At 35.8% G+C, this 19,314-nt stretch overlaps 1 protein-coding gene across 3 annotated transcripts in view; it reads right to left on the reverse strand.

Annotated features, from left to right (window-relative positions):
• RB1CC1 (RB1 inducible coiled-coil 1) overlaps window positions 1-19,314 on the reverse strand; it is a 72,266-nt gene that overhangs the window by 43,648 nt on the left and 9,304 nt on the right. For 2 of the 3 annotated variants that reach the window (XR_003526891.1, XM_027638608.1), the window contains exons 2-5: window positions 15,495-15,613; window positions 13,401-13,528; window positions 10,816-10,942; window positions 10,419-10,589 (exon numbers count right to left, since the gene is read on the reverse strand). Coding sequence is in view for 1 of the 3 variants with exons in the window: in XM_027638608.1 (XP_027494409.1) it covers window positions 10,419-10,589; window positions 10,816-10,942; window positions 13,401-13,471 (369 nt within the window). In the remaining 2 variants the exon portion in view is untranslated. Of the gene's footprint in view, window positions 1-4,502; window positions 4,558-10,418; window positions 10,590-10,815; window positions 10,943-13,400; window positions 13,529-15,494; window positions 15,614-19,314 lie in introns of those variants that run through there. The other variant, XR_003526892.1, reaches the window with a different exon arrangement.

Here is a 19,314-nt window from a genome sequence, read left to right on the forward strand (position 1 = left end):
AACTACACTGAAGCGAAGATATTAACATAAAGTGTGAAATTTAAATAGCTAAAAAGTTGTACACCTTAAAACTTCATCAAAAACAACAATACTTTCTTTACTCAAATAAAAAAATTAGTTAGATGACAAAAAACTATATACTATTTACTGAGAAATAACTCAAAAACAGGCAGGTGAAAGTTGTTGTTCCAAAAGCACCTTATAAAATTAATCAAATGCTGCTAATATAAAATATTACACACGACTAATAATGCTTCTAACTAAAAATGTGATAGAAAAAGCTGGAAACAAGGTCCAGTAAGGGGAAAACTTTTAATGGGCCAAGCAGAAACTCAGAACAAGACAATGAACTGCAGGATCAGTTAGCAAAAGCACAGGTGCAACAAATGCAAGAGGAGATGCATGAGGAAACAGCAGGGCAAATAATCAAAGTCTTTTACTCATTAATAAACCAGATGCAACATGATGAGCAGCAGTGCAGAGCATCCACAAAACTAAAACATAATGCTGCAATTCGGTATCTAGAAAACAACGTGGAAGTTTTTCTGTTAAAAGTACTGGATGACACAGAGGCATTTTACAGCCATAAGAAGGCAAGAATTTACCAGCCCACATGGAAAACTTAAACAGAGACCTACATATGGCAAGTACCATATCTTACTGTAAGTGCACTAATAGCAATGACTATTGTAATCAATTCTAAAGTTTTAACTAGTAGGAAGAGCAATTATTTTAAGTTTAGCAATTTAAGAAAACAGGTTGTTCCCCTCAAAGGGCCTACTAAAACACCAAAATGAGAAAGTAAGTCATAAATCCTTCAGCTTAAAACTTTACCAGTAACATACTACATTGAAAATATTTTCCTGAGCATACCTGTATTTTAATATCTACCTATCCTATAAAAAAAAGTCTTTCCACTTCCCGCAGGTTGAGTACATCGCTAAACTAGGACTAAACACAACTTTCCCGTGCTATTGTCAATGTAAGACAACCATGCATAGAGAAACAAGTTATACAAAATACAGTGAGAAAGCAGTGTTAAAAACCCAACACATCTGCATATTTCAGAATGCATTTGCTGCTGAACACATGGGGTTAGCAGCACACATGCATACCCAAAAAAGTTTAGGGACCAACATCTACCATCCCAAAATAAATGACAAAACTGCAGAGCATTTTATCCAAACATTAATACAGACAAAACCTGAAAGTTGTGAACACCCTACCCTCCCTTTTTTCTAAGTCCCAACCTTGTCTCAAGCACCATGACAAAATTCCACTGTCCTTCAAATCACTGACAGTTTAACTATCAGCAGATGAACAATGAATATACAAAATACTTACATACACAACTCCAATGAAATCCAAAGTTATTAAAAATTCCTATGACTTTTTAGTAAAGATGGTATTTGTCTTATTGTTTTCTGAACTTTGGTCACTTCCTGTGCATGTGAGAATAAGGATTTCCGGTTTAGAAGAACAGTTATTTTAATTGCTGTACGAACTCTCATTTCCTAAGGTGAAAATCAACCAATAACACAACTGGAACAGTATCCAGACAGTGCTGAAATCTGCAAGTCATTTTCTCCAGACCATACCCAGTTTTTTCACACAATTTATATGCCCATAAACTGACTAATGCAATATTGACAACTTGAACAGGTTTTTTTATTTTCTTAAATTCACATCGTATGCGAGTTACTTAAAGGCAAATTGCACAGAAATAAAAAAAAAAAGTAGAATTACTGCTTCCTCAATTACCATATTAAGAACCAAAAGAACAGGCTGTTTTATCCTAAGGTGTACTAAAAAATGCACCAAAAATATGAAGCTGAAAAGGTAACTAAATGTGTCTGTTGTATTATAATCTATGTCCTGGAAACGTACATAAGCATTTTACTTCCAATTTATAAACACTATTCTCTTCCTCCAAACTACCACCAATAGTTCCAGAAGTGAGAGTATATACAGAACCACACGGTAGTTTGAAGACTGAAACAACATAAGCCACCTACAAAATCAAAACTGATTATGAAGTCTTTTTATGCAGTTCCTTCAAGTGAGTATTCCAGTTTAACTAGGAAAGTAAAGACTGGGCTCCAACGTTTCTTTAAAAGCCCTGGGTAGAGGTGTTTGTTAGTTCTATTTTCCTTTGGACAAACTCACTTAGCATGGCACAGTTCAAGTATTTAACACATTCAAGTAGACACGAGTCTTCATGTGACCAAATTTTCCACCCAGAAACATACCCTTAACTAGTGGACAATGTTTGCTTTTTCAGTGAGATCCATTTATTGTGTTCACACTGGAAGTCAAAAGTTACAAGTTAGTGTCGCCTTATGAAGCTTTATTATATAATTTTTGATGCTCTCCTGAGAACCTTAAATTTGTCAGTTTAGTATTTTAGTTTTAACAAGGTTGTTTCCCCAGCAAAACACTTTTCAAACACAAAACAGAAGTCACAAGTCAATATATTTTAGTAGGAAAAAAAAATCCTCACAACTGAGATCACTTATTACACAAGTGATGACCAGCACTGACACTTGTATCTAGGAATCTACCCTGTGGTAGATTGGGTAACCAAACCAGAAGCTTGTGTCCCAGCAATCTGGCTCCTAGAAAAGTGAGACCGAACAATAGTATTTCCCAGAGCAGCAAATTAGTATTTGTTAATTTTTTCAAAGCCTCATAACAGAATCAGGAGCTGTCATATAACAGACATGTCCAAGGGAACTATTATATAAAAATACCCCAATGCCATCTAAGCATTTAACCAGATATCACTGTTAGAGGAGCTGCAGCTTCTTAATCTATACACAGGAGACGTGGACATTAAAACAAAAAAACCCTTTATGAAAGCAATCATAAATATTGCTCATAAATCATCTCAATTATTGAGACATGACATGTCTCTCAGAGGCAATTTTTTTTTTCTGAACTAACACTGAGATCAAAATTCATTAGCCTGAAAACATAGCTAAGTTTCTGTCAAATAACAAGTTTTCAAAGCTAACAGACTACCAGTCAGACTCTACAACTAAACAGACAAATGCCTCAGGGCACACATGCAAGGTATTGCAACACCATTCCATAATATAATCCTCCCAAAGTTATTTTTACATGTGCATTCCAAGTGCCAAAGAAATTCTCTCTAGGTGGTGGGAGGCAAGCAGTAGAATTCTCTCTGCATGGATGAACCTGAATGCAATTAGGAGTCCACAGAAACATAGGCAGATGCCTTTGATGCTGGTTATTTGGGCAATACCATGAAAGGAGCTCATTAAACAGTAAAGAATATTACCCTGGATTCAGGAGGTTGCAAGTAGATGGTTCTAAAGAAGTTCAAACCACATGGAGTAACTATTTGTCCACATGCCAGAACTGTTTCAGTCTTAGACTATACTAAGCAGATACTAGTGCAGGCAATAAGAACAGTATGTTAAACCACTATTTTATGTATTTTAGTCAACCTCTCTTTCAAAATGTGAGATTCTTCAGCAAGAAGACAAAGCAGTGAAGTTTTTTTCTTCCTTTGGAGTATCTACATAACTTAAAAGTACTTAAGAAATGTTTGTTATAGCTTTTAGCTACACAAATGTACCTTTCTCATCTTTCCATCACTTCTGAAATAAATTTTCAAGTAATTTGGCTTGTTTTTCCTACAATCTCCATAGACAACATTCCTGTGGAGATCTCAGACTACTTTAGAAGGATCAAGACCAATTTATGTCATATAACTGGCATGGCTGTATGCAGAAAAGAATTAAGCAGCTCTGCTATATGAATACAGTCTAAAAACTGAATTATGTCAGGCACAGAAATAAAGGTCTGCAATCCCAACACATGTTTTAACGCTTCTCAGTAAGGTTGCCAGCTTCAGCACAGAAAATGAAGCCTGCCTGACAATAGGCTTGCTTTTGTCATTGACTGTTCACAGACGCACTCAAGGGTTCTTGGCAGACACCCAATGGTTCACAGAGCACAAAAGTTAACTTCAGTTGCCTTGTAGGGCTACGTTCATCCTACTTGGCTACAGCAGCATACCTAGAACACTGACAGCCTCACCATACCACTGAAATGTGGACCTCGAGAAGCACCACCACCAGTACAAGACTAGACAAACTCAGGCTAATCTCCTCGTGCTATTATGTTGAAGAATAAAGACATCTTCACTACCAAATTTGTCAAGAAATCCCCAGAGCAACCAGAAAGCTTTTTATCTTTGGCTGGGTTTTTTAACAGTGTTTAGTTGAATTATTTCCTTTGATAATTGCAACCTAAGTTTAGGCGATTCTTCTGATCATAATTACTTCTGTTTTCCATGTTTCAACCAAAAACCAGTAGAAGTAACAAAATATGTTTAATCTAAAGCAGAAATTATCTCATAGAGTGTTTTGCATCAATTTCAAGACTGTCTTTGCATCCTACTGTCATAATTCTGCTCATCTGAATGAACAAAATCTGACCAAGGTCTGTTTGTCTTAAGAGGTCTTTGGACTTACCTCTAAATAACAAAAGTTCTCAGGAAATGCAGGGTTCTTTCCATTCTCTACAACCCTGTGGTAAAAGGAAACAAGTCATCAAAGTCCTCTATTGCCATGTGCCTGAAACCCTGTAAAAAGGACTCCTTACAGGTTTCAGTCACCCTAAAAATCAGCCTCAGATCAATAAAAAAGATCCTTGAAAGTATAATTCCACAGATCCATACACTGTATCAGCAGACAAATGTATTCACAACAGGGAACTGTTACCTTTTTTACTAAAATTAATAAGCAAGACCATTATCCCTAATGCATACAACTAAACCGTCAGTAAAGCTACCAGAATAACCACTTCATGATTTCAGCTTTTAAAACCTGTTAACTTCACTGTGAGGGAAACTTTGATATTTCATGGCAATTTGTCTCCTTTCAGTACATAGCTGATTATTCCATTCTCCTTTAATACTGATCATTTCAGGTGACTGCATCTTTTGGGCATTTGTCCACACAGTTTATGACTTATTTCGTACTTGGAAAGCACTTATTTCACCAGCATAATACAGAATAAGTCATTCTGTAAGTCACATCTTAAAGACTTTTTCTTCAGTACTGTTTTCACTAGTTCTTCACTCTGACATTATAAGCAGGTTTGGAGAAGTCAAATGATAGAATCTACCACTGAAAAACACACCGAGAACCACCACAGTCAGGTAATCAAACCATGGTACAAGGTAAGTTTTAACTTCTACCACCTTGATTCCAAGCCATCCAACTCTTTTTCTGGTGAATTTTTTAAAAACGTGATATAAAGTTCTGGTTACGAAGGTTAACAAAAACAAATGCTAGAGCAGCATTTGGAAAGATCTACTTGAGAGTAGATCTCTCATTATCCCTTAGGATAAACTAATACCTATTCCATTTTAACCCAACTTTCTCAATTACTTTAAAAGATTGAGACTGATCACTAATCCAAGTTACAAAGAAATCTGGACTTCTCTGGAGGAGCTAGAATGGCGTCTGACCATTAGACTAGTAATTTAGCCAAAAAATTACTTTGGTCACGTAATTGTTACAAACACTACTCTACCTTAAGGAACATGAACATTTTAAAGTAACTCTTTTTTATAAAGAGTCTCAAAGCAGCTTTCCAGCAGAAGAGAAAGAGCATTTCTCTAAATAGACACACAGTTTTCAGGAAGCATGACTATACTTCTTGGCTTAAATATTATGAAGTGTTTGAAACTAAACTAGGAATGATGTAGGTACTATGACTACAGCCATGGTTTTAGGCAACCAAATTAAATGACCACACAATTTCTCATCCTCATTTCCACTTCTCAAAAAAAACCCGGACAGGAATTGACAGTAATCATGACAGCAACAGCATCACATGAAATATGAAACATATCCACTAACAAAAAGTCCAAGTTTTCAATATCCTTGTGGGAAAAATAAAAAGGGGACTTCAGTTAGACCACTAAAGAAAAAAAATAAGTAATCCTTTCTTAAAGGCTAAGCTACCAGAAATTATTTTAAGCAGTAGTGTTAGAAGACCACAAGATTAGACAAGATTGACACAACATAGCTTACTGCACAACACACTCTGTAGAGAACAGATTGTCTTCTCCCAAGCTGGTGTGTATGTAACTTTCTGCAAACACTGTGTGCACCTCATTGTCCACATACTCCAGCTCAAGGCCAGAACTGCTGAACTGGGAGAGGTGGGAAACCAGAGCCTTGTAAAAAGGTAAGCTGGAACCCCATAGGAACAGATATCTCAAAGGTAAGTTTTTAGTCCAAGAGAAATCAGAACACTGAGATATAAAATGAAAACAGGCTTAGAAAGTTGCTTTAAAAGAGATTTAAAAAACCAAAAAATCATAAACCAACACATGGTTGTGTTTGCCATGTAGGGCAAAACCTATGTCAAGATTTTCAGTTTAAATGGTAAAGGAACAGGTTCAGATAACACATTTAGCTTCTTTATACTGTGAATTCTACATAATGAGATCATAGGTAGTGAACAGGGACTTAATGAAATCTGTAACAGATGTTAAAATCAGGAAAACATAGAGAAAATTGATATATCTTGATATGACTAACAGTACCATTGAAAACCAAACACGAGGTAATAAGTTTCCCACGGGAATAATTTTTGGTTAGGAGTTCTGAAATCTAAAAAAAAGGCTACATGTAAGTTAATGAAATTAGTTTCAATTGGGGGTAAAAAATAGCTCCTTTTACATATACTTATCTAAAAATGCGTACGCAAAAGGCTGTAAGAATGCAGGGCCTCCACTGTGAGCTAAGATGACTTCTGGTTATACCTGAATAGTAACAAATATTAGAGAGAAAAATGCAGAAAGCCTAAGTATAATTTAAGTCAATAATGGCCAGTTTTAGACATAGAAAAAATGAAGGAAAGGCCATAAAGGCATGGACTAATAAAAATGCTTCTTAAAGGAGAATCCAGAGTCACATTTATTATGAGGGGAAAAAAATTAAGGTTATATACCAGTGTATACAAATTAGAGATCAGAAAAAGGGAATAAAAAATCTGTCCACTTTTCTCCACAGTACAAGTAAGGTTTAAAATAAGGTAAAACAAATTAAAAAACCCCCACCTTTCCTACAGTTCTACAGCATAGTTGCCAAGTGGTATAACAGTTCAAATTACAGATGCCAAAATTAAACTGAACAGTTTTCAGGCAGGCTTAAAATGAGAGAGGAAACAAGAGAGGAATAAGTCTTCACCCCCTGAAATATTCATAATCTTTCATACAATGAGTTTGTCTATTACTACAGTAGACTTAGAGCATGAAGCACAGGAGATAACCAAGAACTCTTGCATAATACGTTAACAGCCATCTTAAAAGCAATTTTTACTATTTCATATGCTGTTTACAATTTCTTATGTCTGATTTTAAAAGTCAAATCATAGATCCTCTGGGCAGATTAAACAGAAACCAGTAGCTATCAAATATTCTCCTCTACTTTTACATAGTTATGCATCACCGCTTCTTGTTGTGGACAAGAATAGGAAAGACTTTATTACGAGCAATAATCTAGATTGCAACTCTTATTTTCCTACTCCCAAACATTATCATCATGTATTAGCACATGCATTAGTAGTAAGTATTAATTACCAAATTTAATTAATTAAAATGTCCTAAATAACTACAACAGGCAAAAAACTCTCCATCATCAAGTACTGCCATTCTGCTTTTCTGGTAAAGTAGGTTATTGTTTCTCTAAAATTAACAAAGAGACACAGCTTGGACCATTATATGGTAGACTTTTCCTGTCTATTTTGCAGGAAGTCTCCCATACAGTGCTCTCTGTGGCTTTGGATGCATCAATCACACAATTACAGAGGTTCAGAGCCTTTCTAACTCTCCCCAGATCTTAACTGATTTTGAGAAGGATTAATATCCCATGTTCCTTCTTCCTCCCAAGCAAGAGGCTTATGGTGAAGCTTGAAGAAGATTAATGTCCTAACCACATTCCCAGTCCTCCCTTAGTTTCTTCTGAATTAGTGCTCAATACACTTCAAGCAGGCATCACAAATAACTACTTCAGGACAATACCACAATACTTCTTTATACAGTTTTCACACCTTGGTACATCTGAAATCACAACAGACTATTTACTCATCTTCCACCACACATGACAGCTTTGTCATTCCCCTGACACCCCAGAGAAGTACCCAATTCATTTTCACAGCCTAACACACATCCTGTGGCTTTAAAAGATTTAACATCTAGGACAAAATTAACTGTGGGTGTAAAGGCATTTCAGATTTACGAATATTACTACCTATTTAGTCTTTAAATAAATTTCCAAGTTTTTCACCAAAAAAAAGTCTACTGTCACTGCAGCCCTTTTACAAGCAGGGAAGAACTGGCAGAAGTGGGGAACAAATAATAATCTTCCCAAAGGTAAATCTGCAGGCTAAAAATAAAACCTCCATTCTACTTAGATTCAAGTTTAAAGACCTTTAAATACTGAATTCTTCCCCTCCACCCCATCCTTCAATAATACTAATAAGTGTCATCGAGTATGGAAAGATTTATTTTCCTTTTACAAATCAACTCAAGATCACTCTCTCTACATAAACTTTCCAGTCTGTACCTAAATATATAGTATTACAAACCTGCCATCAGAATGAGTCAGTAAAGATCTAAATAGCATATTTAAAAGCACAAACACTGCAATAAACTCTTGTGCTCTTCATATTAATGCAACCTTCAGAATCAAGGGGGAAGCTTAGGTAGCACCAACAATCTTTTTCAAGTCTAAGTAGCAATAAAATTCCTGGAATAAAAAAAGCTTATTCCAGAGTAATTAAGTATGTTCCATCATTATATAGCAACTACATCAAACTGAAAGCAATATTAAGAATTTTTAAGACCAGAAAATAGGAGATGGGATGGAGAAGATAAAATATCAACCATGAGAAATGTGAGACTGAGTACCACCACCTTTCACTTTCATTACCCTAAGTAAAACACAAACACAAAGACCATATACCACAGTCCCCCTTTCATATCAAATCAATGTTAAGTATTTAGCAGCTACCAGTCTTGCTTATTTTATAACCTCCTCTTAGCACTTCACAAGAAAAGGTTTTAAACCACTTTCAGTTTCAGCTGCTAAAACCCAGAATCCTCACACTCTTCAAGGAGCACAATTGAAAACCTCCCACTCCTTAGCTGAATTCACATTGATATCCACTCTTTCCTCTATGACAGTCATGTGATTCACAGATACCCAGTAACTCAAGGCCCTATTTACAAAGTCAGCAAGAACTGTCAACAGGTGGGAGAAAGAGAAGGAGTCTACTGGACTCAATCCTTGCCTTAAATCAAATAGTATGTCAAGGTCAGATTATTTAGTAAAAATTCCCCCTCCCAACAGGTCAGGATGTCAATGGAAAAAACAAGATCTCTGTACTATAAGCAAGACAATACTTTTCTCTGAATTCAGCTGTATGGCATTAAAATCTAGCCATTTCAAGCACTAAATTTTCTTCTAGACTGCAAAAAAGTTGTCACTGAAACCAAGAAATTTTATTACCAAAACATATATTACCATTCATTTTGTGCAAAGTGCTACATATAACCATTCTCCCACCATCGGAACCTTAAATAATCTTTAGAGATATTAAATATATTTAATATATTTAAATGTAAAAATTGAAAAGAAATTAGATCAGTTCCCAACATGAAGAAACACAAATCAGCCCATCTACTGAAGGCATTGTGTCATTTTTTTGAACACACCAAAAAATTGCTGCTCCTACTGCATGCACACTTGGTATCTTACTGACCACACTGCAGGAAACGAGTTCTCTGAATTAAAATAACACAAAAGTAATCAAATTGGGATTCTGACTAGTTTGCAAGTAAATATATGCAAGTAAAATCCAGTACTCAATAACAGGCCATCTGAATTTTAGCAAAAGGAAGCTTAGTTTTATTAATTCCTCACCAGTTGTTTAGACACATAACATGAAACAGAAGCTTGGCAAGGTGCTTTTAAAAATTATACTGCTAATTTTCTACTTGGGTTAACAACATTTCCGAAGTTACTTTTCTGATTTCAGGTTGAGGCAAACAGAGGACACTGAAAACAAGGTAGTACATTAAGGCATACGTCCAAAGCAACCAGATTGCTTTTATTTTGCAAATGGTGTAAACATATCCATCCATAAAGGTGTCTTACATTATGCTTTTGAAAGAAGCTCTGAACACGCTCAAGAAGCAAGTACATTTCAATACTTACCTTGAAATACTCTGAGATAAAGGCTCTGAAGAATACATCATCACTAGCATGCTGTTCTTACTGCCTTTTGAACAAACTACTTCGTATTTTACAGCAAGCTTCCCCTCTGACATATTTTCCTTTGGTGTGCAAATACAGTAAGAATCTACTTACCACAGCAAGTTGTGTTCGTGATGCTACCGTATGAAACACTGCAGGCATCATAAGAGATTCTTCTACTTTCAATTCCATCTCATTCTCTGCTGAAAACGTAGTTTTGGGGATAGCTGGTGGACGTTCACACAGGATCATTTCTTTGTTGAATAAAAAAATTGGATTGGTGTCCTATACTCAGAAAAAGAAAATGAAACCAAAGACTGAGTAAAAGCAACATACTGTTTAATCACCAATTATTCCACTGTGTGGGTAACACGTCTTAAGAACAAGTTAAAATCTCAAAGAAATCCAGCAAACAGCATACTGTGGAAAAATACTTAAAAATTCCTTAGTAAAACATATTTTTCTTCCCCTATAAATGACAGCCTAGACTAAGAATGCAGTATGCACTTACTGTTCCAGCACTGTAACTACACACTCTTCTGTCTGGTGCCATACACTCTCCTCCATTGACTACTAGCACTTGGTGCTGAATGGCAATCTTATACTTTGTTTGAATTGCATGTTTCAGATCAGCCACACTGGAAGAAATGGGAAGAGAAGATGACACTATCAGCATATCGGTGTCTCTAATTTTACATAGTCCTGTAAGAGGCACAAGTGACTTGTCAGTGTCAAAGCAGAACATTTTTAAAACAAGCACTACTTTTTATCCTGCACAATGACATATTTCTAAGTTTTTTAAGTGTCATAACATGTTGCATTCTGGATATCCCACTAATAAGCTCTCAGTTAAAAGAAGACAGCCTCTGCATTACTGGTGCATCATTGGTAATCTTTTTCCAAGATCTGTATGTACACTGAAATTCTGGATTAAGTCATATCAAGCATTTAGGATAACAACTGTAAAAGTTGTATTACGTTCTTTTAATGCAGACTTCATGAACAAAGAGCTGACTTGATAAAACCCTACAAGACAAGAATATCAACACTTCATTATGTGTAATGTAAGCACAATTTCACCTAATAAATTGACTGATTTACTTACATGAAGTGCATTAATAGCACTGAATAGTAACAGGAAATTTAACAATCCATATATACATGCAACAAATTTGTATAAACATCACATACACTTTCAGTGTAGAAACAGTATATCAATAGATCATCCCTGTTCTCAGTTTACCAGCCTCATACCTGGATTTCTAGGTGATGATACTATTGCTTATTTTAGACTGTCCTAGACTTTTTCTTTAAAACACAAGCAAACAGCAAAATAAACAAGAATTTACTAATCTGATACAGTTACTGAACCAAATTATAACACACAGTGGTAGTACCTGTGCAAAGATATTAAAAAGCTTCAGAGTATGAAGACAGTAATCAACACAAGCATCAATGGTTTTGATATAACAGTCAGGAAACATAACAATGGTACTGGCTGTATGGTACTCGAAAAATAAAGATCATAAAGATCAATTATCTAAAATAACCACGATTCAACACAACATCACAAACTCATTACAAACCTCTCATGAGCACAAGCTTGTACTTACTAGTTGTATTACAGTAACCATTCACCTATCATCTCCATGGTCTTTAGGAAGATAGTTTGGCCTGTCCATGTACAAGGAAACAGGCAAAGAACCCAAGAAAGTTAGTCTTCCTAGAAAGACCAAGTCCATATGTACAGATATACAGAATAAGATATTAAACAGTTCAACTGAAGAGTCCCTGATTTCATTTGGTTCACTTGCTGGAAAGCTTCTTTTTCAAACAGCTATCCAAATCAGCAAAAAGTTGGCCCCCACTGGATTATTAGGAGCCTGGAATGGCAGCTCAGATGTTGTACCTCACTCACCACGATTTAGAAGTGTAATGTCTAAATGTACTAGGACACCATACAGGGGTATGGGCACATCTGCAAATGACCTGGCAGAACCAGAGTGGCTGAAACAGTATTTCATACTCATAATACCCTGTGTGTCAACAGGCTTTAGAGAACAGCATACAAAAACAATCAGTAGACACAGTCTTAGAACCCCTCCACCACAAACAATTTTCAGAATCTGAATTCACTTGCTGAGTCACGAAAATTACAAACAGGAATTCAGGAGAAAGAAAACAATGCATTTGAGTACAAAATCCATGGTAGAAGTCTTTTAAGCACAGCTACTTGTTGTAACTCATTCATCACTGGCAGAGCACAAAGACAGCAGGTAAGCTTGGCTCTTGCTACCTACAATGTGTCTTGCACATGAAAACAGTGAAAAAAGGATACAACACAAAGCATACATTTGAAAGATGCTTTTGGTACGCAGCAAAAAAAGTACAAACAGGAGACTTATTGGGACTTAACTGTGATCCTATAACTGATAATGGTTTAGGCAATTGGGCATTCAGAGGTTCAAGTTTTACAATCAAGATGATGTAAAACATTTTGGAGCCTTACAGCACAGGACAGAACCCACTTTTACCCATCCAGAAAATGACACAAAACCCTTCATGCCAATTCTTTAACATCTAATCTAAAAACATTAAAGAGCACACATTTTCTTCAGGATAAGCATACTGACAGGAGAAAAAGGAAAACCTCCACAACTTCTTCTATGATGTCAGTCAGTGAAAAACAAAACTCTTACAGAGGAATCATAAATAAAAACACCATTCAGTAAAAGAGCACAAAAGACCAGAAGTCATTCTGACAGTTTTTTTCAAAAAGCAGCAAAAATACTACCAGACTCAGCTAAGAGTAGGTCAGTCTCTGTCACTGCTCCAGAAAGTAAATAACCTCTCTACTCTTTCATGGGATCTCAAACACAAAGAATCACCTGGCAAGGCATTGAAAATGCAAATCACAAAAAAATGAAAAAAACCCACAACCAAAATCCACTCAAATAAATGAACACCTGTGAGAAAACTATACCAACACACTAAAAATATAACTGAGTATTATCTATCAAGAATCTAGTATATAACAACTATATATGCTTTTTAATTTAAAAAATCAAGCAATATACAATTAATTTACTCTCTTACTTTTGCACAGCAAGTTCAGTATCAAACGTAAGGGTAGTTCCAGTGTTGACCAAAAATACATATAGCTTCATGATGATTTCTTTAGGTCTCTGAAGTTTATAACTTCCACTGATAAAATCATTTAGAAACTGAAACAAAAATTTCAAGTGTTAGTTTTACATGAGCTATGAAAAAGACACGCACGTGCTTTTGAAAAAATACTTTCAGATAAACAGTGGGTGAATACATAATCCCTCACATTCCACAGTTCTTTATCTATTTCTAAAGATAGAGATGCTCCTCTGATCAGAAACATGGGCAAGGTAAGTCTCTGCATGTGCAGATGGTTAGAAGAACACAAGGAAATATATACTGAGAACGAAAAAATTAAATTAAAAAAAAATTTAAAAAAATGTGACTTCCAGTTGCAGAGGTCACCATCCCAGATCATTATCTGGTTTGTCTCAATTATGAAATATATTGTTAAAGCCCTTGATACAGTTATTTCCAGACATCCTTTCTAGATTTTACAAACAGCAGCATGACCTTCCTCAACTTACAGCTACAAAGTCTGTCTGCTCACTAATATCCCTATCCATACTTTCTTCATTCAGACATATTGAAGCATTGGTAAAAAAAAAAAAAAAAAAGGGAAATAAAAAAGGTAGATTTCCTTTTTGTATTCCTCCACAATAAGTAATAGTTTTAAAAAATATTTTCCTCTGTTATCAGTATTTGCTAAATCTGTAGCTACCTTCTTTGTCACCAATGGCAAATATAGAGTATGTAAGAAAGAATGTGCAGCCCAACACACAGGATGCATTTTCAGTCCCGTGCCCCACAGGCGCCTGGAGGAGCAACTATATGCACAGGCTTTTCCAGTGTATGTGACAGATGAAAAACCTTGACCTGCTTCATAAAACATTGAGATCTGAGATCTTATCACTGAAATACTCCTTACTTCTCAGCCTTTTTTCTCTTCTCCTCCATAGGAGCTAGGAAGTTCATGAGTAATTTCTGCCACACTAACAAAGTTGCTGCAGAATAACACTGCAGCCACTAAAGACCTGAATTTTTTTTTGTTATGTGGAAGGAGTTACAAAAAGTTGAGCTGTAAAAGTTTTAGCCACTAAGTAATATTTTTATATCATTATATAAAAGACTTTTTCGATCAAATTACTACACAGGTACTATAAGTGGCCCCTCCTTCCCTGAACACATATACAAGATCTACACAGCTAACTGTAGAACTCTCAACTTAATCTGAATTTGCCTTTATCTCTTTGCCTACACCCAGAAAAACTGACAGACCACAGATAAAAATAACATGCCATTAAAATGAGGAGAGGGGAGAGGTTTTACCAGAGTAATTATTTCAGAAAGTCAAAAGAGCTTTTTTTACAAGAGAGTGGCTTTCCACATATTTCTCAAGCATTAATTATAGTACATAAACTAGTTAAAACATGCATTTTCACATCAAGACTTCAGAAACACCTGCGGTAAAAAAGCCCCAGCTAAATAATTTGATCTGAACAGAGTTTTGTTGTCCTTACACTTGAACTCTACTGTACTAAGTGGCAATAGTTCCATTGTGTATTGGGACATGAACATATTCTATAAACCAAATTATTAGATAGGTAAAAACTGTTGAACACCAAGAACAAGCTAACGATTATTTATTTATTACTAAATTCTTTGGACTAAGTTTCCGAATTGATCGGTCTCCTGCGCATAACCTTCTTTTCACAAAGAATGTATTTGTGACTGGGATCCAGGTAGAATTAGAAACAAACATTAAATAACACAATGTTTCAAGCAAGCAGCATGGAGCACACAGAAAAAAAAATAAGCCCTTTTCAATCTAACCATAGTAAAAGGCATGTATAGTACCCATCTTTCACATAAACATTCTTTCCAGGCTGAAGTGAAATATGAGAGAATGTGTTCATCTCATACACAAAGTGAAATTTTAAATCATTTACCCCTCAATACCATAATGCTAAACCTAACTAACACAGAAAGGAGAAACATTATCAAGATCAAGAATATTTATGACAGCATCTGCCATGCATCAGCAGTCTCCAACTTTTTAACTTCTAGCAAAGAAAGAATTACCTCCAGGCACTATACAAAGTTACCACCTTCTTCAAATTCAAGAGGAGAGTAACTGCACACATTCGCTTTACTTGATTTTTGGCAACAGAGTAGCATGGTTGTTCAAAGCCAGAGAAGATCTGAAAAGAAAAGATACGAAAATGCAATTACAGGTGTTATTAAAATGCCAGGATTTTATGGTCATAATTGCATCTAACCCAGAAATCAGTGCATGTCAATGCCAGAAGAATAATTATACGGTAGTTGTTTTTTAATTAATAACGCTATCCAGTTACAAATCTGCCCAGAACTGTTACACACCTGAACACTTTTGCCCATGAGTTTTGTTAAAGTAACTATTAATGATACTTTTGAGTATTTACAAGGAGAGAATTTTAGTTCGTTGAAAAGGAACTGCTTGCGTTTCCAGTAACTGAAATTATTGTTCAGAACCAGTGCAGAATGCTGATACAATGATACTGAGAGCAACAGCAAAAGTCATAACACATGCAATTTATCTAAGAAAATCCAGCATCAAAAGGTACACAAGCTACTGATGTTGAATGAACAGCTATCTCCAACAGACTCCTTCAGGAATCAGCGTCACCTTCCTCACCCGAAACAAGGTAACCTATTATGCTAAGCCACTTGCCTACTTTCAAAACATGTGTTAGATTGATTTATTCTAAATTCTCCTTTAAATAAACTGAAGATGTTAACCATTCCCAGCTGCTTGTCATTGGCATCATTGCCAGGGGCTTCCTCTCCCAGAACTGCTTTTTAAACTACAGTGGAAACTGCAACAATCAAAATGAGCCAGATTACCAAAAGTGATCTTTTTAGGCTACCCTAGTTCATTTTAACTGTTTTCAGTTAAGTAGCAGTGCCAAAGGAGAAGGAGCCCTTGGCAAGGAATGTGTTGATGAGCAGTTGGGCTCAGGGTAGTAAAGCAAGTGCACAATCAAACTCCAAACTGCAAACAAACACTATTTCTATCATGCTAATGCCCCAGCAAGCTTTCTGAGAAGATGATCAGGCACTATAAAGGGTGATAATCCATTACTAAAAATAGGCTTGCTGAAGCCTGAAAACCATTAGAAGGTGTAAACCATTTTATACAACTCATGCTACTAACATTAAATCAAACGCTTTGTCCCAAATTTCAAACCTTACGACAAGGGAAAAAAAGTTATTTTATGGGCACAGAACAGAGACATTATCTTCCTCCCTCCTGTCCACTCCCTCTTTACTCCTATGAAAAATGCACACATCATTTTGTCAGAAGGAAAGGTACAATAAAAGGGAAATAAGCAATGTGCTTAAGTACTACCACTAGAAAAATGGTAATGGAAGTGTCTTCCTCCAGTTTAGTTATCATCAATCAGGAGCTGCACTTGAGCAAAATGAATTTATGAGTATTTGCTTTAGATCAAAGTAATGCACAGTAACACAAAACTACTGAAACACCTATGCTGCAAACTAGGATCACGACACAGGAATCTCTAGTCTTGTAATTCCTTTGCAACCATTAAGGAGACAAAAAACAAGTGGTATTTGTTCCACCCAACATTTTAGCCAACAGTCCTGGGGGCAAAAGAACTACACTAACACATGCAGGACAAATTTGTATTAGACTACTCCTTAAAAAAAAAAAATAAAATTAAATTAAAAAAAAAAGTAGAATTCACATAAGTACACACAAGTCATCCACTCCCAAGGTTGTCATAATTTCAGTGAATGCTTTCAGGAAGAAAGGAATTGTGTAAAGAAAGGTTTCAGAGAATACGCGCCTTTAACAGCAGCCTCTCCTACAGACTCACTGATGTCCAACAAAGACAGGCTGCAGTCCTCCCTTCCCTCAGCAGGAGCTATGTCCAGTGCCTCTCTCCAGATGCCTGTTTTTGCAACACTGGAAGAAAATGAATTTTGAGAGCTCTCCCTAGTCTTGCTTGTCTGGACAACATATGTCTGACTCTGAACAGAGTCCCAGATTAGTTATGAGGGGAGGAATGTATGAAACTCATCACAGTTGCCTAAGTTTCTTTTCCTTCAAAGGTCAGGTTACTGCAGACAAACAAGCAAGGTCAGCTACATATCACAAATTAGCCTTTAAGTTTGTTCCCAATATTCCAGAACATTATTATTCAGCAGTAACGTAAGTTCTTAAAATAAGCTTGGAGTGAAAGTAACACCATCAAGCTTCAACAGAATATATCCATAAGCATTTTATTATTCTTCTTCTTGTATTACCACAACAGGCCATTAGGAGAACTTCAGGCTTTTTTAAAATTTTTTTAGTATTAAACTGCTACATAGTGTTACAAGTTTCAAGTTTTTGTGTTATTGTGCTCAAATTATTTTAATTCGTTTTAATAGAGGTCGAACAATTACAAAATTTGACAGCTACTGAAGACAGAGCTGCTAACTATGTAATCAGACAAAACCACAAATGACTAATCCAACCAGATTATTTTTTTAAACTGTGTGATTTGCAGCATTAGATCCACACTATCCTATAAACTAGATCCTTGAAGTTATGGGATGGAAATTTGTATGAGAAACTGCCACAAATTATCAGTAACATCATGAAAAAAAAACAGCTGAACATTTGAAATTTCTGTAACAGCTGCCACGGCAGACAAAATATGGTAGATATAAATATAAGAAAAAGAATGAGATGACATCTAAGTAAGAATAGCCCAAAGTAGAAACAGCTTCTGTAATTAATTCAGAATACGTATACTTTGTTACATTAGCTAACAAAACACCAAAACCAGCAACGAATACATTATGTCAGTTGTGACATTTATTTCACTGCTCTGTGTTGTATTTACATTGCAATGCAATCACTGCAGTCTTTTCCTATACGATATAAACTCTTCAAACAACTGACTACTTTTGAAGTCTGTGTCAATCAATACTTTCAACATATGTTGTTTACAAGTATGGAGATGTATTTTATTTAGTTCAGAATATGCTCATTGTTACATCTGTAAAACGAAATGAAGGTCTGTTTACAGACCCTTCCTTTTTGTCATTACAGTACAGGTACCATAGGTTTCACAAAACTCTGCAAATAATCCTATGGCTACATTAACCACCCATTTCTGCCCTTAAGTGCAGAATCTCTGTTCCATTACCTAACGCTGACCGTTCCATTGTTTCATGGTACAATTCTTTTCAGCTTTACAAACTCAAACACCAAAACACAGCAGTCAGGGCAGGACAAAGAAATCAACATTTATGTTGTTTGGGTTTAAAGAGACATTAATCAACTTCACTTTAAAGTCACTATGTTTCCTCCATATTATCTTACTCAAGTTAAACTACGTCTTTGACATCTCATTTCCCATACTTCCTTTATAAACTGGATGGCAAATTGAATTTAAGCAAATGAAGATACTGATATTTTTTTCTTTAACTCCAAAGAATTTAAACTGAATAATGCCAAAGTTGCGGCTTTCCTTTAAACCCAGTGGTTTAAAATTCCATCTACAACAACAACACACCCGCCATATAAGGTACCTTGCTCTTTGTTCCCAGAGAAGTATGGCTACACATCTGTACATTAAGCATCATACTTCTAAAATGCTTCATCTTCCAGGTCAGATAGAACCAAGAGGTCCAAACTCTTTCCCCCTTATGTATATCTCCAGGTTGAAAGGGGCTCTAATCTGATAGCAGATAGAACTACCTGATCAAGGCAAGATTCTCACTGTTCGCTCAGTGCCTGCCATTCCACACTGCTATTAGACATTCACATAACTCTGTATGATTGTTATCTGTACACCGCTAATAAAGAAGTTTCTCTTCTCTTACTGCAGACCAGCTGAGGCTACAC

The sequence above is a fragment of the Corapipo altera genome, unplaced genomic scaffold (genome assembly GCF_003945725.1).
Source record: "Corapipo altera isolate COAL_440 unplaced genomic scaffold, ASM394572v1 49, whole genome shotgun sequence".
NCBI classification, from domain to species: domain Eukaryota; kingdom Metazoa; phylum Chordata; class Aves; order Passeriformes; family Pipridae; genus Corapipo; species Corapipo altera.